The 20,880-nt window shown below is 52.2% G+C and overlaps 1 protein-coding gene and 1 long non-coding RNA gene across 9 annotated transcripts in view; one reads left to right on the top strand and one right to left on the bottom strand.

The window, feature by feature from the left end:
- The window catches only part of ANO1 (anoctamin 1), an 81,360-nt gene extending 70,662 nt beyond the window's left edge, over positions 1-10,698 (top strand). For all 8 annotated transcript variants that reach the window (XM_077862759.1, XM_077862763.1, XM_077862760.1 and 5 more), the window contains 4 exons: positions 1,580-1,632; positions 2,951-3,135; positions 7,017-7,122; positions 8,928-10,698. In XM_077862759.1, the coding sequence (XP_077718885.1) occupies positions 1,580-1,632; positions 2,951-3,135; positions 7,017-7,122; positions 8,928-9,170 (587 nt within the window). In that variant the 3' untranslated portion in view covers positions 9,171-10,698. The remainder of the gene's footprint in view (positions 1-1,579; positions 1,633-2,950; positions 3,136-7,016; positions 7,123-8,927) is intronic.
- LOC144292462 (uncharacterized) overlaps positions 1-20,880 on the bottom strand; it is a 39,447-nt gene that overhangs the window by 14,971 nt on the left and 3,596 nt on the right. Inside the window, exon 2 of the long non-coding RNA XR_013359852.1 lies at positions 1,527-1,795. This is a non-coding gene — a long non-coding RNA (uncharacterized LOC144292462). The remainder of the gene's footprint in view (positions 1-1,526; positions 1,796-20,880) is intronic.

Consider the following 20,880-nt stretch of genomic DNA (forward strand, 5'->3'; position numbering starts at 1 on the left):
AACAGTCTGGTTGGAAAGGGCTTTTTACGCTCTCACAGTAGCTTAGCAAATGTCGACCCAGCAGTGCCAAGCCCCAGGGGCCAGACCACACAAAACCCAGGAGAGAAGCAAGGATGTGCAGTTCACAGCCTTCCAGGGAGCTTGGAGGCCGCAGAGAGGCTCCCAGCCCTGAGCAGCCCGATAGGAAGCGCAAAAAAGCCGACCTTGTAAGGAAGCATCCCCCCTGCTAGGGCCATCGCCAACTCTCTTGCATCCCCATCGGCTCTCTTGAGGGGAGCCAGACGGAGTGAGTGGACCCGGTGCCAGAGTGACTGCCCACACTCTTGCAGCAGGATAGAGGATTGAGAACCACTGCTCTTGTGGGGAAGGTCGAACAGAACCGGTGGCTCAGGTCCTGGCTCCATCAGGTGGCAGGGCTGCCCATGGGAGGAGGCAGGGAGGCCACTCTTGCTTCCTGCACATCCTGGCAGAGATGGGGAGGCTGCGGCCTCCACTTTCGGGCCTCGTGGGCCTGTACTCTTGCTGTCTTTGCAGATTCAGTCCCCAGTAGCTCCCCAGGGCTCCCTGCCAGGGCAGAAGTGCCCATATGTAGCCCCCCCTCCCCTGCGGTGGTCTCCATCCTGATAGAGGAACCCCACCCTGCCACACTCTTCCATAAAGACACTAATAACAGGCCTTTGTTGCTGCCCACCCTTTCTGGGAAGTGCTGGTTATCCCCACCTCAGATGGGCCCAGGGCAGAGAGAGACCACCCAGGGCAGGGCTCTGAGCCCAACTACTGCCCAGGACGTGTGGCTGGCCTGATAGGGCCCAGCCAGGCTGGACGGGGTCAGGCAGGGGCCCTAACAGGCCAGGCCTGCTCTGGACCTCAGATAAGGCACTTCCTCCCTGGGCCCTGCTACCCTTGTTCTGCTGGGGAGGCCAGGGAAGGGCCACACATTTGTCTGGGTGCCGTGTGGTGAGCCTTCTGCTCATGGTAATTAGGTGCAGTGCTAGACCTCGGGGCAGCATACATGGGGTCACCCCATAGGAAGTGTTTTGCACCTCATCACTGTCAGGTCATTATACTCAGGTTGTGACCTCAGCCTCACAGCCAGGCATCCTGGCAATGCTCTTTGACCCCAACCCTACATTTTAGGGCCTGTCCTTCTGGCACCGGAGCTATGTAGCAGGTTATAAGACACGGAAACTTCATGGGTTTGGTCTCCATTTACCCTTACGTGGACCCTCTTGGTTAGGAGCTGCATCCAAATTGAATCTTTGCCTCTCCAGAGGGAAAGGTTCCATCTAAGCCAGCTAGTAGCGCGAACAGGTTCACGGGAGAGGGTTCAGGACCACTCAGGGAGCCGCTGATGTAAAACACCTCCTTTAGAAGCTACAGTTTGCCTACAAACTGCTGCTGAGCTGGTACAAGCCGAGGCCCTGTCATCACCCAGGACCCACCCACCCCTAACCCCGAGCTCCAGAACATCTCCTTATTACCTTGTATCTGACCCCCGGGGAGGGGACCAAACTGGCCCTGCTCACCTGAGAGCCAGGTGCAAGAGCCGTCTTGAAACTGTGCTTCTCTTCTCCCCCAGGAATCTGGTACAATATTCTCAGAGGCGTCGGGAAGCTCGCGGTCATCATCAACGTAAGTGACATCGGGGGGGTGGGCCTCTGCTGGATGGATGTGCTGGCTGGGCTGCCACATGGTTGGGCTGCGCCTTCCAGGGAAGCTTCTGTGCAGCCCCAGGCTGGTGGAAGCATCCCCTGTTCAGACATGTCCCTTGGTCCTATGGAAGGGTTGGGACGAGCTGTGGGTGGGAACAGCAAATTCTCCTTGACCTTCTTCTGTAACCTTGAGTAAAATTCTCCACCACACCGGCCCTGGGCCCTAAGTCCACTTCCTCTCTAGAGTCCTGAGAATATACAAGAAAGAGCAAGAGAGAGGGAAAGAGACAGAAACTCCCCCCTTGCAATCATTCTGCTGTTATTTTTTAAAAGTTAGCTTTCTCCCTTTATATAAAATGCACACCTATTCCTTAAAGGTTCAGGAAGTGCAGAAACAGAGACAAGAGAGGGGAGTCTGCCAGCCTCCTCCTACGCACACGCACACGTAGCTTCCCCCACCTGCCTCCTGCCCCGGCAGCCCTCCTCCCCAGCACCTCATCCACACCTTCCTGCCACGTGGTGCCACTCTCCTGGCCTCTCCTACCCCTGAGCCTGCAGGTTTGGAGGGCAGTGGTCCCTCCGTCAGGAGAACTACCCTCTGGCTCCCTTGCAGCCCCCATCCAGGCCCATGTGACTCATCCAGGGCCTGGATCGCCCTGGGCTTAGCTGTCTAGTGGTCCCCAACACATGTTTCAAAGCCAAGGCTGAACTGCAGGCATGCGAACATTAGACAGCCCCGGAGGGCCGCAGCGCCACCGCCCTGTGACCCTCTCCCCTCCACCTGCAGGCCTTCAGGGAAGGAACTGTCATTGCCCATCGTACAGGTGAGACCACCAAGGCACAGGGAGGTTGGGTGACCTGCCCCACACCACAGGCTGCTGGGCTCCCAGTCCCAGCTCCGGTATTGACACCACACCGACTGTCCCCAAAGATGGCTCTGGAATAGGATGAGCGGAGTCAGAGCATCACCATTTACAAAGCTCTTTCCATTCCCACATTCTCTTTCAAGTACACCAGGCACACAAAGAGGTTAAGTGACTTGCCCAAGGCCACGCAGCCAGTGGGAGACAGCATTTGTCCCGTGCCTTCCTGCCCAGGGTGTCCTGTTCCCTGTACCCAGAGAACCCTCGGGCTGCCAGGAGTATCTCCACCTTTCATTTCTTCACTCAGCATTCTGCTCACCTTGGCAACTCGTGTGCAGAGTATCACATAGCCAGGGCTGCCCTGGCTCACTCGGGGTGTGTCGCCCCACCCACCCAGTTGGGGGTCTGCACTCACCCCACTGTCCCCTGATCCAGGCATTTGTCATCTCCTTCACATCCGACTTCATCCCTCGCCTGGTGTACCTCTACATGTACAGCGAGAACGGGACCATGCATGGCTTCGTCAACCACACCCTCTCCTCCTTCAACGTCAGCGACTTCCAGAATGGCACGGCCCCCAATGACCCCCTGGACCTGGGCTACGAGGTACAGATCTGCAGGTATGGCTCTCAGTTTCTCTTTTTGGAAGACACATTTGGTGGGTTCCTGGGAACACCCCAGTTCACACAAGGATTCTTTCAGGGGCAAGTCAGAGAATAGCTCAGTCTTGCTTCAAGAAAAAAAAAGTTGGGGTGGCAGTAGGACATGATTTAATAGTTCTTTTAATTAAGAAGCCATGATAGCTTCAGGCATGGCTGGACCAGGGGCCACAGTTTGCCATCAGGCCCCCCTCTGGTGCTGCCTCCCAGCCCTGAATTCCTCCGTGGTGGCATTGCGTTCTGACAGGCAGTGAGGGAATGTCTTTCTCAAGAGTCAGCCAAAGTCGGGTTGACTCTCCCTGGCCTGTCATGGCCCATGTGCCCATCCCTAAATGAAGCACTGTTACCACGGTGTAAAGGCTAGACCTGGGTTATGTGCCAGGTTGTGGGGTCATGGTCAGAGAGCTAAGAGGTTCTAAGGGAGACTGGGTGCTCTGACTCGGGGAAGGGGTACTAGACGCTGGGCAGACCAACTGAGATGGTCAGACGCTCAGGGTATGCAAGGAGCACCCCAGGAAAGATGGAGGCAGAGCTGTGACCTGGCTGTTCCCTATGCATCCTCCACATATGCCAGCCTGGGTCGGGGTCTAGGAACCCAGGAGTGGCATGGTCCCTGCTGTCCAGGGCCCTGGGTGCAGATCAGTGTAAAGGGGTGATAGTAGTGGAGGGTGGGCCCCATGGGGCCGCTGAGGGGGCGGGACGAGGTAGGCAAGAGCACAGAAGTGGGAATCAGCGTGAGCTGCCCCCATCCGGCTGAGATTCAGGACACAAAGACCCCAGAGCCCGGGCAGTAACGCCCTGTGTGCGGGGAGGCCTGGTTGCTCCTACTTTACACATAGTTCCCTTAGACTTGCTTGTATGCAGCTGTCACCTTGACCAAGTAATGGGGAGTGGGGGCACCTGCTAGTGTCTGGGGTGCCACGGCAACAACAAGCAGCTTGTGGTGACAAAACAGGCCCAAAAAGTGGGGGAACGGGCCACCCAGAGCCGCTGGAAAAGTGGAGCAGACCTGCCTGGCTCAGGTGCCCCTGACACCACCGCTGGCCCTGAGTGACCCCAGCATGGTCACATGATGTTCTGTTCTGCACCAGGGCAGGGACAGCACCTGCTCTGGGACCAGGTACGGTGGGGGAAGGAATGGGTTAGAGCAGGTGCTGCAAGTAGACAGGGCGCATAACGCGGCAGGGCCTGCACCACAACCGGTTTTCCAGATCCCGCCCACCCACACGCTTCAACACGCACTTCAGTGGGCCCCCAAATCCCAGGGGAGGCCCAGAGTGATCTGCTCCCAGCTTCCATGTGGTCACCTCAGAGAGGGGACAGTGTGGGGAGCTGGAAGCGCAGGGAGGGAGCTCCAGACACCCTCCCCTGTCCTTCAGCAGATGCACTCACACCCCAAGCTGACGCAGACAGGCAGCCCCCCCCCCCCCCACCGCTGGGCGCCCTCCCAGGACCCTCTTTCCTGCCACAGCGCCAATGCTTTCCTGCATTGTCTCCACGGTCCACGCGGAGTGCACAGGCTTGACCTACTTTGCTAAAGGTCCATTTTAGAGGAAGAATAATTACAAACAAGGCAGGAGATATGTGGTCATTTGATTATAAATTCCCTCTGAAACGTCAGTGTTGGTAGTTACAGGGTCAGCCTCAGTTTCCAAGAACTGTTCGTTGGCTAAGGAAGCGGCTCCATCTCATGCATCAGCCCAGGGTCCTGGCCACTCATGGGGAGAGGCCAGGGAGACAGGGCCGACATTTTTAAAAACATTTTTAAAGTGTCTACTCGCTCCCCCCACCCCTGCCCTGGAGTCAGCAGACTGTGGGTCAGACCACTCCACTCCCTGGGATCCGGGCTCCAGCCAGGCAAGATCCTGCAGGGCAGGTCTGGGAGCTCCAGGCCCTCGACAGCCGCACCCACACGAGCTGCCTCTCTCAGGAATTGGCGGCGGGAGGTGCAGCACCCAGCCCAGCCTGCGGCTGTGGGTGTGGGGAGATGCAAAACTGAGAGCTGCCGTGGCTGCTGGCTACCATTTATGCTCGTGCTGAGACGGGCACCCTCTCATCTGATCCCCAGAGCTGCCCCCAGGCAGGCGTTATCCCCAGGAGAGCTGGCAGGCTGGGTACCAGGGATAAGCAAGGAAAGAGTGAGATCATCTCTAACAGAGGTTAGTGCAGATGGTAGGAGTGGCCTCTGGGCAGGTCTGTAAGTGGGCTTTGAGGGATGCCTAGGAGTTTGCCAGCTGACCCAAACATATCTAGCATCCCAACACAGCTGGGTGTGAGCAGAGAGAAAAGGGAGGAGCCAGCGTGAATGCCCGTTTGATGCTGGGAGAACAGGGGCTGCTTGTTCCCATCAGAGAGCAGGTTGTACAAGTCCTGTGTCACTCTGCAGCTGGCACCCAAGCATGCGTCCCCAGCCCGATCCTATCTCTGGGTCTGGCAGCATAGCACCCAGTGGCTCCCTGGAGACTCCCATGCAGCTCTCTCCAGAAGTAAAGCTCTGTGGGTGAGGGGTCCTGTCTGTTGTGTGTTCCTGAGTGACCGCCCCTGAAATGGGAGCTGGAATGTAGTAGCTGCTCATTAAATGCCGCTAAAAGGACTGAGGGGATGCCAGACTGAGGCCCAGAGGGGCCAAACCACTGCACGAGAACACACAGCAGTGGTCACTGGTGCTGGGGCCAGGCCAGGGCTGTGCCCCCAGAGCCAGGTGCCTCCTCTTCTGGTCCCTGGCACTGGACCTCGGCTTCCCAGTGAACAGAAGGGGTGTGCTTACAGCCCTGCACCCGGAAACTGCCCCCACCTCAGGCTTTCTCTAACGGCTTTGGGGAAGCTTTTCCCACACATAGCATAGACCAGCCCCATTAATGCCAACAGCATACCCTGAATTTGGGGAGCAGTCAGAGGGCCTAGGTGGAGACAGGACCCTGGCTTGTCATCCTCACCCCGCTCCCACAGACTGGGCGTATCAGGACCTCTGAGAAGGAGAGGACGGGATGGGGTACACTGAGGCAGGGCAGTGGATGGGCGAGCAGTGAGGACCATGTTCCATAGAAGCAGGGTTGGTAGGAGGGCCTTGGGGGAAGGTGTCTGTCTCGGTAGGAGGTCAGGGGGCATCGTCTATGACTGATAACTAGGGCAGGGGGGATGAGTGTGGTGTACAGATCAGGAGGGAAGAACCAAGAAGCTGGAAGACAGGAAGGAGATGCCTCGAGGCGCCAGGTTCCATGGGGCAGGGCAGGCAGGGGGACAAGTGACTGGTGGGCCCTGTCCTCACCGATTGTATGTGTAACCCTCATACTTGGGCTACTTTCAGAGAGTGCATTGTTTTGTTTTGTTTCCAAAAGTCTCCTCCAAAAAGAGAAGAGAGGTGGTTTTCAAACCTGGGCTTCATGGAACCCCGCTGGGGGTCTGTGGACAGTGGACATCAGGTTAAGGTTAGAGGGATCTAGGCCTAGGACACCAGGGAGGCCCCGCTTGCTTTGTCACCCCACTAGGGTCTCAGGTGACATTCCTTTTTGAAAAAAAGCTCCACTGCCTTTAAAAGTCTGGAACCCCAGGACCAGATGGTTCCAAAGCTGACTTCAGTGAGCTCATGGTTGGGCCTGCAGGGACACTCCTGGTGCCTGCATTTTCCACGAAGCCGCTCAGGCCCTGCGCAGACCTCAGGGGTCCTGCCACCCCCTCCAACATGGATGGAGACTCAGCAGCCTGTGGACGGCAGGTGCCCGCCAGGAGGTGGCACAGCAGCCAGTGGAGGCTTTCCTGATGCCTGCTCAGAGCTGCGGGGCGCCGGCCAGAATCCCCAGTTCTGCTGGAAGACCGTGGTTGATCCCTGTCCGTCTCTGCAGGTACAAAGATTACCGGGAGCCGCCGTGGTCAGAGCACAAGTACGACATCTCCAAGGACTTTTGGGCAGTGCTGGCAGCCCGGCTGGCTTTCGTCATTGTCTTCCAGGTGCGGCAGGCTCTCGTTTCTGGAAGGTTTGAGAATTGGGTCCTGAGGAGGCACTCCGAGCCCAGCACAGGGTCAGAAGGCAGCAGCTGGCCCACGTCAGGGGCATTTGGAGGGCTGGAGGCCTGGCCACCCCAGGCCCTGTGCAGGAACAGGCCCCAGGAAGGCAAAGGGAGGCCCCGGGGCCAGCACAGATGGTGGGATTTGGACATCCTCAGGAAGGCAGAATTAATTCCATACAAGTGGTCTTTTTGGAAGGAGACAGGGTAGGAGACCCAGCTCGGTTTCTCACTATCTCTGTGTAACAGGAAACGTCCCCAGAGGACAGGACCAGTACAGGCAGGAGGGCAGGGGATTCCCAGCAGATCCAGCCCCCAGCCAGGAGCCAGAGGACCCAGTCTTGCCTGGTCTCTGCAGAAGGGACAGGCTGTGAAGCCAGAGTGATTCCCAGTGAACAGGACCCGAGACTGGGGACTGCATGCAGCAGCTATGGTCTCAGAGATGAGGAGAATCCTTAGCCACATGAGCCCAGCCAAAGTCCCATTCACTGAGTTCAAGCCCCAGCTGGGTCCAAGCCCTAGCTCTACCCTTTACAGAGAGTGTGGCAGCTGCAGGCAGGACTTCCACCCCCCTTGAGGCTCTGCTGCCAGGTCAGCTGTCCATAACACTCCGCAGTGGGAACAAGTATCTGGGGCCAAATTTACTGGAAGCAGAGCCTGAGACAAGGATTCTGTGCAAGTGGGTTATTGAAGGAAGCTCCCCAGGAAAGGGGAGGGAGTGCAGCAGAGGAGTCTCAGCTGGAGGCAGCCTCACCTGATCCTGCGGGGAGCTCCAGAGCATGAATCCCAGCACACACGGGCCTGCCTTTTGTCTGCCTGTGTTGGCTGGTCCTTGGCTGTAGTCAGAACCAGGAAGAGGCAGATGGGAGGGGCAGTTCCCTGGAAAGGAGGCAGGTGTGATCATCAGCAGCCAGCACTGACTACAGCTGGGGAGCACCAACCAGGAAAGGCAGCCTGTGGGTCACCGGCACTGTCTACAAGGTGACTGACAGCCAGATGTGCTAACAAGTGATCACTGGACAGAAGTTTTAAAAACAGATTTCAGTGTTTCTATAAAAGCCGATCATTTGCTTTCTACACACCAGAAGTTTCTCCAGGGAGAGAGCAGACTTTCAGGGTGGCCTTGGGAGGCTTTGTGAACTGCAGAAGGCCTGTGGAGCATCAGACGCTAAATTCCATCCGGTTTTTGTGCTACTTCTATTTTCCTTAAAGCCTGATACTTGTTATATTTGGTGATACATGACCGATCAGATCGTTTAAGTGTCCCACCCTAGGGATTCAGAATTATTCAGAAACTTGCTATTTACTGAGCTCAGATTCTTTATAGAAGTCAGCAAACATTTCTGGAGTGAAACCAGTCTGCTGGCTGATTCCCTGCCTCATTTATACCTTGGGGGAAACCGAGGCCAAGGGAGGCCAAAGTATGTGTCTCATGTCACGGGCTGGGAGTGACAGGGTGTGGGGTAGAGGCAGATGCAGGGGAGGTGGGTGGGGGTGGAGGCCAGTGTGGGGTAGAAGCAGGTGCAGGGGAGGTGATTGGGGGTGGAGGTGGGTGTGGGGGGAGGTGGGTGCAGGTAGAGGTGGGTAGGGCAGAGGCAGGTGCAGGGGGAGGTGATAGAGGGGATAGAGATTGGTGTAGGTAGAGATGGGTGCAGGTGGAGGTGGGTGGGGGCAGAGGTGGGTACGGCGTGGCGGGGAGCATCTCCTGCCATCCTCCTCCCCACCCTCACACACTGGCTCTCCTTCCAGAACCTGGTCATGTTCATGAGCGACTTTGTGGACTGGGTCATCCCAGACATCCCCAAGGACATCAGCCAGCAGGTGCACAAGGAGAAAGTGCTCATGGTAGAGCTGTTCATGCGGGAGGAGCAGGGCAAGCAGCAGCTGCTGGACACATGGATGGAAAAGGACCGGCAGCAGGACGAGCCATGCAACAACCATGGCCCCAAGGCCTGCCTGGACAGCCCCGAGTACCCTGGGGGTGCCCTGTAGCTGCCCTGGGCCTCCTGGCCGATGGGCACCCTCTCCTGGGGCAGGTGCACTCCCCAGCCAGGCCCGGTGGCGAACCTGAAAGACCACCTTCTGATAGGACATTTTTCTGTCTTTTTTCTGTTGTTGTTGTTTTTTTTCCTCCTTGTTTTTGCACAAAACCATATGCAGGGAATTTTTTTATCTTTAGTATTCAAGGTTAATCAAAACGATTGCTGGGGATAGGGTGATAACACACGGGAATGCGGGCGCTTTGCAGAAACAGTTCTTGGGAACCGTGGGTCTCCTTTGCGGTGAAAGGCAAGCAGAGGCCTCCAGAAAGCGTCTTTTCTAATCCGCCTGGTGCCTTCGGAGAGATTGGAGATGCTGTTCCGGAGCATTGGGCAAACGTCGTCGTGCAGTATTGGAGAGAGAATGGAGAAACAAGGTTGACGCCGGTTCCAGGCCTCACCTGCCGCCAGGTCGGGGAAAGTCAGACGGCTTTTCATCTCCTGTTTTCTGATACTTCAGAAACCGAGACGCCCTGGCCAGAGAGGTGCTCTGGCCCTGTCCACTCAGAGGGCCTGTGAGCTTAGAATTTGCTCTTGGAGAACCACAGGGCCGCAGGTGTCCCTGGGGCGGCAGGTGACCCCACTGGTGGGATCCCCACCATCAGCCACACAGCTGCCCCTCCCGCCGTTAGCCGGCCTCAGAATTGTTTATCTTCTGGCGGGCCAGGAAAAAAAAAGAAAAGAAAACCAAGTGGACAGAAATGAGACAGGACCTCGGAGGCATTTCTAAAGATGGCTTCAGGTTCCAAGGAGTCTTAAGGCATCAGGAGAACATTGACAGCTTTAGAATATTTATTGGGTTTTTTTTTACAAAATCAACTCTATGGTGGATTTGAGGGGTTTTCTCTGTAGCTCAAAGGTGGAAGGAGTTTATTAGTTAACCAAATATCATCACGAGGAATTTAAAACACTGTTACTACCAAAGATTTTTATTAATAAAGGCTTCTATTTTGGTACTACTTCTCTATATTTTTACTTAGAGGAATGTGACTTTAGGACAGTTACCATTTTAAAGCTTGTAAACAACAAGTCTCCTAGATGGCAGGCGTGATCTAAATTTGCAGCCGTTATACTAACCAATTATCTGACATTTCTCAAGCCCCAAGAGAAACATAAAGAGAAATGTTTCATCGGAGGGAGGGAAGAAAACAAATGTGTTTGCCCTGAACGTGTGGTCGGTGAGGGTGTGAGGTCATCCCCTGCAGCTGCCAGCTCTGACCCACGTCCCTAAGTGTCGTCCGTTTCCGCTGTTTGCTACGGCCGCACAGTCCGGCGCTTCTAGTTTCTCTTGTACAGTAAGTAGTTTGAGATGGGGTTTTTGTATATAAATATTGTATTAAACATTAGGTGATTACCAAAAATCCTTTTATGGACACCATTTTTTTTTAAAAAAGTGAATGTATGCAAATTCACAGAGGACCGTGGCTGAACATTCATTCAACTAAATAAATTTGGATACACAACCACTTTCTTCACTGGAACGCTGTCCGTGTGAGCTTCACCCCAGGAGGCTGGAGAGGTCCCCAGAGCGCCCTGGCTGAGTTGCAAGTTCGGGAGGGAGGATAGGCATCCACTTGCTCCAGTGCCAGACACACAGATTGTTCTAGATGCTCCTGGGACTTCATCTCTTTCTGAGTGTGTGTGTGTGTGTGTGCAGTTTTGTATGTGCTCGTGTCTGTGTGTGCACATGGACACGTGTGTTCGTGCATGTGCTAGTTTCCTGCTGGTGTGCTTGTGTGTTTGCATGAGCTGTGTGCACACATGTGTGCATCCATATATTTTACATTAGGCGTGCGTGAGTGCATGTGTGCATCTATGTGTTTTCATGGGCACGTGTGTGCAGTTTTGTACGTGCTTGTGTCTGTGTGCACACATGGACACGTATTTGTGGTTTCATGCGTGTGTGCTTGTATGTTTGCATGGGCTGTGCACACATGCATGCACAGTATGTATCTGTGTTTGCATGGGAACGTGTGTGCACACACACGTGCCTGCATTTATTTTTTTTTAAGATTTTATTTATCCATGAGAGACACAGAGAGATGCAGAGAGAGAGGCAGAGGGAGAAGCAGGCTCCATGCAGGGAGCCCGACACGGGACTTGATCCAGGATCTCCAGGATCATGCCCTGGGCTGCAGGCGGTGCTAAACTGCTAACCCACTGGGGCTGCCCGTACCTGTGTTTATGCTGGGATGGGAGTCATGCTCACACCTTCCCAGCATCCTCTTCCATGATCCTCAAATTCCCACCCCTGGTCCCGCCAATCCAACACAGTAGCACTTAGGATTCCTTGCACGTAAAATGTCCCCGGCCCTCTGGGGGACCCACCTGGGGTTGCCAGTGTTTTCATTTGGGCAAGTGGGGTCGCTTTTTCAAACTACCACCTCTATCACCACCATTTCATGGAAGAAAGATACTTTTCACAACGCCAGCAAAGCCACAGCCCCCCTACCTGGGGACATTCCTTAGGAGCCTCCCAGCCTGGCATCCACCGCACACCTCCGGGGCCAGGGAGAGCTTCAGGCGCCCCCTAGTGCTCGTCTTCCTGCGTCCCCAAGAAAATCTCAGCAAAGCACAAGCTCCCAATGGCTGGCTACCTGCCTTCAAGACAGTCCTTCCAAAGTTTTGAGACCACTTCCCTAGTTCAGACATGAAGGCAACACCCAGGGACAGCATCGCAGGGACCCTGCCCTCTCAGTGGGTCCTCCCAGAAGCCTCAAGGACCCATCTGACAGATGAGGAGCAGCTCAGAGTCATAGGGCTCTTAGCACGTAAGCCAAGACTGGAACCCAGACCTTGTAGACATTCATTCATGCAACGTTTAAGCAGAAGCAGTGGACAAAGCAGACCGGTCCTCCTCTCAGGCAAAGACTTTTTGTAGAGGGTGTGAGATGCTTAACCAGAAAATGGACCCCAGAACCAGATAGTTTCAGAGAAAGAAAAAGATGCTGAAAAATAGACCAGAGAGTGACAGGGTTGGTCAGTGAAGCCCCTGAAGGCTTGAGCAACAAGGATCCAGAATGGAGGAAGGCAGGACAGTTCAGGCAGCAGAAGGGCCTGAGGTAGCAGCGTGCAGACAACTGACCGAAGGGGAGGGGCTTGGAAGTGGCAGGAGACACAGAAGCCAGGACCAACTCACACAGGGCTCCCTGCACACGTGAGGACTGCGAGCTTGGTAGTAGATGCCACAGCGGGGGGCTGAGTGGTTTTAACTAGCCCAGTGATGGGATCTGATTCACATTCTGAAGTCATGGCAGCTGTGTGTGTGTGGGGGGGGGGGGGGATCGCAGTGGGATGGGAAGCCAGAGAGAGGTGTTGTGGAAATTCAGAAGGGTGATGTTAGGGCTTAGATGAGGGTGGTAGAGGTGGGTGGGGAAAACCAGGAGATGGTGTCACAAAGGCCTAGAATCTAGCCGTGGAAGGACACCCAGAGATCAGCTGGTACTGTTCTTTCAAACAGGAGCAAGGAGGCCCAGAGAGGGTCAGGGCTCTGCTGCAGTACACAGCAAACCAGCAGCATAGCCATCTCTCGAAGCCAGACCCCTGGCCCCCAATACTGAACCTTGTCTGCTGGAGACAAGGTCCTGGAGTGAGGTCTGGGGTTGGGGGGCACTCATGCTGGCATCTGCTTTGGGGATCCTGCTTCCCTCCCCAGGTGGAGGCTGCCTTGAGCTGCATCCAGCCAAACATAATCTCCATTTGATAGGTTCAGTGTTTGCTAATTTTTTTAGTTGACTTACTATATAAAAAATGGTAAATCTACATAAAAACCCAGATTTGAATGTTCTCTTAAAATTCAAGCCATCTGACAACACAGCCCCATTTTTTAAATAAATTTATTTTTTATTGGTGTTCAATTTACCAACATACAGAATAACCCCATTTTTCAGTATGTCACATTCTCACACGTGACAGGAACCAGTGGTGACTGCTCTGCTTTAGATGGTGCATGTACTCTACAGCCTACCGTATGCCCCCACTGCTCCCCCCAGTGTGCCTACCCACTGGCTAAGGGGACTGTGACAACTGTGGCTCATAGGGTCACTTGCCTCAAGCCAGGTCCAGTCCTGGGATTCAGAACCAGCTGTGACATTCCCTGGACCAGAGTTTAGCCAGGGTGTGTGCCTGAGACAGGCCTGTCCCCACCCTAAGGCCAGATTCAGAGCCCCTACTCCAGGATGCCCACATCCCCGATCCCCACACATGTTTGTGTACAGGTTCCCAGGAGTCATTCGTGTGCCCCTTAAAATAATTCTCTACCACAGGTGGTGTGTGTCTCCATATTCAGGCAACACTCATTTACCTGTTCATGTTTTGTAAGAGCCACAGCAAAGTAAAGGAGTGCTAACTCTTGCCAGAAAACAGATTGGCAAAAAGCACTGGTACAGTGTCAGGCACAGAGGAGGCACCAGAAAGTGCTGAGTGAATGAATAAATGAATGATGGAGAGATGGATGAGTGGATGATGGGTGGGTGGGTGGGTGGGTGGGTGGTTGGGTATGTGGATGAATGGGTGGGATGGATGGATGAATGGATGAGTAGTAAATGGATAGATGGATGATGGGTGGATGTGTGGATGTGTAAATGGATGGATGGATGGGTGGAATGCATAGATGGATGGGTGGATGGGTAGGGTGGATGGATGGATGGATGGATGGGTGGATGATGGATGGCTGCAGAAGGATGGATAGTTGGATGGAATCACGGATATCTGGATGCATGGCTGGATGGACAGATGGATGGGGATGGCAAATAGACTGACAACTTGACAACTGGGCCTTCCTGCCTTTGAGCTGAGTGGATCGTGGAATCAAAGTGGCAGGGATTGGTGGAGGAGGTAAGGGGGTGTGTGGAAGGTGAGCTCTGTTGTCTCTGGACCACAGATACGTCCATGGCAAGCAGCCCACCCACTGCTCACTCATGCAGCTCTTGGCACCTGAAGCACTAACTTGGACCAGCCCAGGCATTTTAACATGGTTTCCTCAGATGGGCTGGTGTCTGCTGCCCCCACCAGGAGCCTGCCAGGGATGCACCCTGGGGAAAAGGCAACCCTGTAGACACTGAGGTCTGCTTTCCTCCTCCTGATTTCCTCTGCCAAGTAATTGATCTGCTGTGTTCCATCCTCATCCCCCTCCCTCCACATCCCTATCCCTCCCCCCTCTTGGCTCCCCCTCCCGTTTTGACTACAGTACCACATACAGAAAACTATCCATCTTATATGTGCAATCAACTTCCACACGCAGCTGTACCCAGGACTCAGGATGTCACGACAGCTCAGAAGCCTCTGGTCATTCCTCCTCATTAGGTGGTGACGGGTCATGACCTGCGGTCCTGGCTTCCAGCCTCAGAAAGAGGAGCCTGGTTCTGCCTGTCAGTGGCTGCTGCCCTCTTCTGGCTGCCTGTGGGAGCTGCATCGGGGAAAGAAAGCCACCTGTGGGGTCTGTGCTAGTGTTCCCGTTGCTTCCGGGCAAAGAACCACAAACTCAAGGATTGAAAACAACACAAATCTATTATCTTACATTTCCATAAATTGAACATCCAACACAGGCCTCACTGGGCTGACAGCGAGGTGTTCTCAGGGCTGGACTCCTCCACCACCTTTAAGCCAGTCGTAAGGGTGAGTCCTTCCCTATTTATGAGGACTCATGGTTAGACTGGGTCCCCAGGATAATCCTCCACCCCAAGATCTCAATCTTTACCACGTCTTCTGCTGTGTAAACTAGCGTATTCACAGGGCTGGGAATTAGAATGTGGACATCGTGGGGGGTATTCTTTGCCCTACCACGTGCCCCTTTCCCATCATCAGCAAAGGGTCTTTTTCTTCAGAAAAGACTAAGTACACCAAGCAAAGCCCACAGTCCCTGGATATTTGAGGAAAGGCTTCATCATAAATAATAAATCATAAATAAGATCAAAACAAGAATACCCAGAAGAAACCAGAGTAATACAAGGAGACAGGGAAAGGAAGTGATCCTTTCACTGTCCTCACAAAGATGAGGTTGCATCCGTGAAACCAACAAAGGCTTTTTCTTTAGGAAAAAAGAAAAAGGACACAACGTTAAGTGAAACAAAATACATTAAATAGCCTTGATCAAAATTTTAAACTTTTGTGCATGGATCAACAGAGCATCAACTCACAAAATGGGAGAAAATATTTGCAAATTGTATTTCTGATAAGGGACTCATATCCAGGGACGCCTGGATGGCTCAGTGGTTGAGTGTCTGCCTTTAGCTCAGGGCGTGATCCCAAGGTCATGGGATGGAGCCCCGCATTGGGCTCCCCACATGGAGCCTGCTTCTCCCTCTGCCTGTGTCTCTGCTACTCTCTGTGTCTCTCATGAATAAATAAAATATTTTTAAAGGGATTCATATCTAGAATATATAAAGAGTCTCCTCAACTCAACAACAAAAATACAAGCAACTCAGTGGAAAATGGGAAGAGAACTTGAACAGACATTTCCCCAGAGAAGATATACGAATGGCCAATGGCACATGAAAAGATGCTCAGCAACATGAGTCATCAGAGAAATGCAAATCAAAACCACAATGAGATACCACCTCACACCCATCCCATTAGGATGTCTATTATCCAAAAACAGAAAATAATCAGAGTTAGCAAGGATGTGGAAGATGGAACCCTCGTGCATTTCTGGTGAGACTGTAAAATGGTGCAGCCACAGTGGAAAACACCTGGTGGTTTCTCAAACACTTAAAAATAGAATTACCATATGACCCAGCAACTCCACTTCTAGATAGATACACAGAAGAATTGGAATCAGGGACTCAAAGAGATATTTGTACAACCGTGTACACCTGTGGACTCCATGGGGCGTCCCCACCGGCCAGCTGACAGGGCAAGAGGGGTTGGGCCGGGTTTCCAGATGGAGCTGCCCGGTGCCCAGGAGCTGCCACCCAGCGTGGACAGCTGCCATACTACAGCCCCCTCCCCGTGACGTCCCTGAAGGACATGAAGGACAATCCTCCAGGGGCAGAACTCTGGGCAGGGCACCTGCCTGGGCCCTGGGCTCCAAAGGAGAAACAGCCAGACATGAGATTACACGCTGATTCCCGGGCTGCGGCCAGTGCTCCGGCTGGATGGTCAGGGACTTGGAAGGACCATGACTGGGAAACTGATGACAAGGGAGTTCAGGGAAGAGGTGTGTGCACAGGCAAGAACTGGGTATTTGTGCCCTGTGTGAACGCCCACCAAAGGGAGAGTCGGCAGAGGACTTCCATCATCCGGCAGGCAGGATGGCCCATCCTGTGGGTACCAGGCAGCCCCCGCTCCAGGCACCCGGCCATCGCCCACAGGGCTCAGGCACAAAGTGGCCATGGAGGCAGGGTGGGGGTCGTGCGTGGCTCAGCTCGTGGACTTCACGCACCGAGGCCGACCCAGCTGTGACCACCGCTGTGTGCCCCATCTGCCCGCAGCAGAGACCCGCAAGGAGCCCTCACCCAGCGCCCTTCTTGAGGCGACCGGCCAGCCACCTGCTAGAGGGTGACCACGCTGGAAGCTTCCGCCATCGAGGGCCGGGCTCGGTTCCTACTGGAATAGACACTTATTCAGGATATAGATTTGCCATCCCCGCACACCGCATTTCCACCAAAACACCACCGTGGACTTCCAGAATGCCTCATCCGCCGTCGGATGTCCCACTGGCAGGCCTTTGGCGCAGGAGCTCGCTGCACAGCAAACGAAGGCAGCCGTGGGTCGTGTTCACGAACTCCCTGGTCTCACTGCAGTCCCCACCCTCCTGTAGCAGCTGCTCCAGAGGACAGTGGAGGCTGGGTTTCAGTCCTAGCGAGGTGGTGGTACCCTGCAGGGCTGGGACAGGGGCTCCTGAAGGCCGTACACACTCTGAGGCAGCATCTGACATTCTGTGCCACATCCCCCCAAGCCAGGATTCGGGGGCCCAGGAATCAGGGGCTGGAAATGGCAGGGGCACCTCCGGTATTACCTCTACTGCCCTGCTAGCAAAGCGTTTGCCTCCCATCCCCACGACCTTATGGTCTGCTGCCCTGAAGTCTCAGGTACAGAGGGAGGGATGCTTCTGTCAGAAGACACAGCAGTGACTCCCCTGAACTGGAAGTTCGACCTGCCATCTGGTTACTCTGGGCCTTTAGGGCCCCTCAATCCACAGGCAGAGGAGGGAGGTACAGTGTTGGCGGGAAACTGGTCCTGACTGCCCAGGGGACGTGGGACCGCTGCTGCACAGTGGGTTAAGGGAGGAAGAGTGTCTGGAATGCAGCGGGTCCATAGGGCGTCTTGCAGTTGTACCATCCTGGGTTGATGGGAAACCACAATGACCTAAGCCAGGCAGGACTATGAATGGCCCAGACCCTCCAGGAAAGAAGGGGTTAAGTCACTCCATCAGGTGAGGAACCACAAGCTGCTGAGGTGCTCCCTGAGGCCCAAGGGGCTGGCTGGCAGGGCAGGTGTGCTAGTGGGGAGAAGAAGAAGGTGATTATAAACACCAGCTCCAATCGCAGGACCTAGTGCCCAGATACAAAAATGAGGGCTGTATTTGTGTCATGAGTATTTCCTCCTGATTTTCCTATGAATCTACGTGTGTGTGTGTGTGTGTGTGTCTGTTTTCTTTCCTCTCTTATCCCCTTATCATGTAACCTAAGATATATTGACTTTATATCATGAGAGCTAAGTACTATTAATTTTACATCATAGTGTTTAAGTTACGTGGTATCAGGAGAAGAGTAAACATCCCTCCAGGCCTTTATTTCCTGTTCTGGGGAAGGTGTTAACGTGTTTCAGGTGTATGCAGGGTACATTTTATCACGTTAGGTGAAATGAGGACCTTGTCATTGTCTGTATTTGGAGACTCAAGTATGATTTAAGTAAATGTGTATGGCTGCCCAAACTAAGGCACATAACAAGGGAATAATACAAATAACTTTATGCTCATAAATGTCTGCAGCTTAGGCTAAAAAGAACCAAGCTTTCAAAAGCTATACCAACTACTAAAACTCAAAGTAAAATAGACAATTTCTAAAAGGATTTTATTTATTTATTTGACATAGAGAGCACAAGCAGGGGGAGCAGCAGGCAGAGGGAGAGAGAGAGAATCAGGCTCCTCAGTGAGCAGGGAGCCTGATATGTGGCTCTATCTCAGGACCCTGGGACCATGACCTGAGCCGAAAGCAGACGCTTAGTCAACTGAGCCACCCAGGTGCCTGGAAATAGACAATTGCCCTATAACCATCAAATAAATTAAATTCATAATTTAAAAGTTTCCAAAAAAGAAATCTCCAGGCCCAGATACTTTTGCTGGAAAAATCTGCCAAACATCTGAAGAAGAATTAACAATAATTTTTCATAATCTCTTCCAGAAAAGAGGGAACACTTCTCAAATTATTTTATGAGGCCAGTACTACTCTGATACCAGAAATAAACCAAAACAGTTGGAGGACGGGGGAAACTACTCTCATGACCTGAAATGCAAAAATCCACAACAAAATATTAGCAAGCAAATCCAACAACATTTATAAAAAGAATTATACAGGGCAGCTCCGGTGGCTCAGCGGTTTAGCGCCGCCTGCAGCCCAGGGTGTGATCCTGGAGACCCTGGATCGAGTCCCACGTCAGGATCCCTGCATGGGGCCTGCTTCTCCCTCTGCCTGTGTCTCTGCCTCTCTCTCCTCTCTGTGTATTCTCATGAATAAATAAAATCTTTAAAAAAAAGTATACATCTTGAACAAATGGGATTTATTCCAGGTATAAGAGGCTGGTTAGACATGCAAAGATAAATCCATGCAGGGGCACCTGGGTGGCTCAGTTGGTTAAACATCTGACTCTTGATTTTGGCTCAGGTCTTGATCTCAGGGTCATGAGATAGAGCCCCATGTCAGGCTCTGTGCTCAGTGAGGAGTCTGCTGGAGATTCTCTCCTTCTCTCTCTGCCCCTCCCCTGCTCGAGCTCTCTCTCTCTGCCTCTTTCTCTATCTCTCTCTAATAAGTAAATGAATCTTTAAAAAGAGAGAAAGAAACAAAGAAAGAAAGATTCATGCAATCCACCACATCAGTAAGCTGAAGAAGGAAAATCATGTGATCATATCAATTGCTGCAGAAAAAGCATTTGACAAAATTCTGCAACCATTTATGATTTCAACAGCAACAACTAAAGCTCTGAGCAAGTTAGGAGTAAAGGAACATTACCTAAATTTGATAAAGAGCATCTGAAAGAAAGAAAGAAAGAAAGAAAGAAAGAAAGAAAGAAAGAAAGAAAGAAAGGGAAAAAGCCCACAGCTAATATCCCGTATAATCCTGAAAGACAAAATGCTACCCGCCCCCCACCGCAATCAAGAACAAGACAAGGATGTCTGTTCCCTTTGTGTTTATTCAACATAGTATGGGAAGTTCCAGCCCCTGCAATATGGTAAGGGAGAGAAATAGAAGGCGTACAGATTGGAGAGTTAAAAAAAACTGTCCTTGTTTGCAGATGACATGATTGTCTGCATAGAAAAATCCCAAAGACACAAACAAACACAAAAAACACTTCTGAACTAACGAATGAACTCAGCAAGGCAGAAGGATATAAAATCAACATACAAAAATCAATCACATTTCTATATACTAAGAATGAACATGCAGGAATCAAAACTTAAAATAGAATAGCATTTATTTTTTTAAGATTTCATTTATTTATTCATGAGAGAGGCAGAGACATAGCCACAGGGAGAACCAGGCTCCCTGCAGGGAGTCTTGATGCCAGACTCAATCCCAGGATCCCAGGTTTAAGACCTGAGTTGAAGACAGCTGCTCAACCACTGAGCCACCCAGGCGTCCCAAAATAGAATACCATTTAAAATGACTCCAAAGGAAACCAAATGCTTATTCTATGCATTTAACAAACCATGCACAGGATCTCAAAGCTGAAAATTATAATTTGCTGATGAAAGCAATCAAAGAAGGACCCAAATAAATAGACATATCGGTGTCACAGATTGGAGGATTCACTGTGGTAAAGATGTTGATTCTCCCCAAATTGATCTAGATTTAATGCAATTCCTATTAAAAATCCCAGCAAGCTTTTCTGGACATAGACAAGCTTATTTTTGAGTTTATGCGGAAAGACAGAGCCTAGAACAGCTAAGACAGTCTTAACAATGCAGAATAAAGTCAGAGGAGATGCTCTACACAAAATTAAGTTTTCCTATATAGCATCAACAAAAGGTGGTGTGTGGGGATGGATAGACTCATAGATCAATGGAGCAGAATAGGGAACATAGAAGAAAGTCAAATGTGTGCAACAAATTTTTGGCAAAGGCGTAAAAGCATTCCACTAGGAGAAGGATGGCTTTCCAACACATAGTGCTGGAGTGAGTAGACACCTATGGGCAAGACAAAGCAAAACTCCACCTAAACCTTACACTTTGTACAAAAATTAACCCCAAACAGATCACAGAATGAAACAGAAAACTATAAAACTTTTAGATAAAAATACAGGAGAAAATCTTTGGGACTCAGAGGTAGGCAAAAGGATCTTACACTCTATACTAAAAGCATAAACTATAAAAGGAAAATTGGATAAAAGTGAAAACTTGCTTTGTGAAAGATCACGTAGAGAAGATAAATGGACAAGGTACTTGCGTGGTGCCGTCGGTTAGATGTCTGACTCTTGGTTTTGGCTCATGTCATGATCTCGAGGTC

The sequence above is a fragment of the Canis aureus genome, chromosome 21, assembly GCF_053574225.1.
Source record: "Canis aureus isolate CA01 chromosome 21, VMU_Caureus_v.1.0, whole genome shotgun sequence".
NCBI classification, from domain to species: Eukaryota; Metazoa; Chordata; class Mammalia; order Carnivora; family Canidae; genus Canis; species Canis aureus.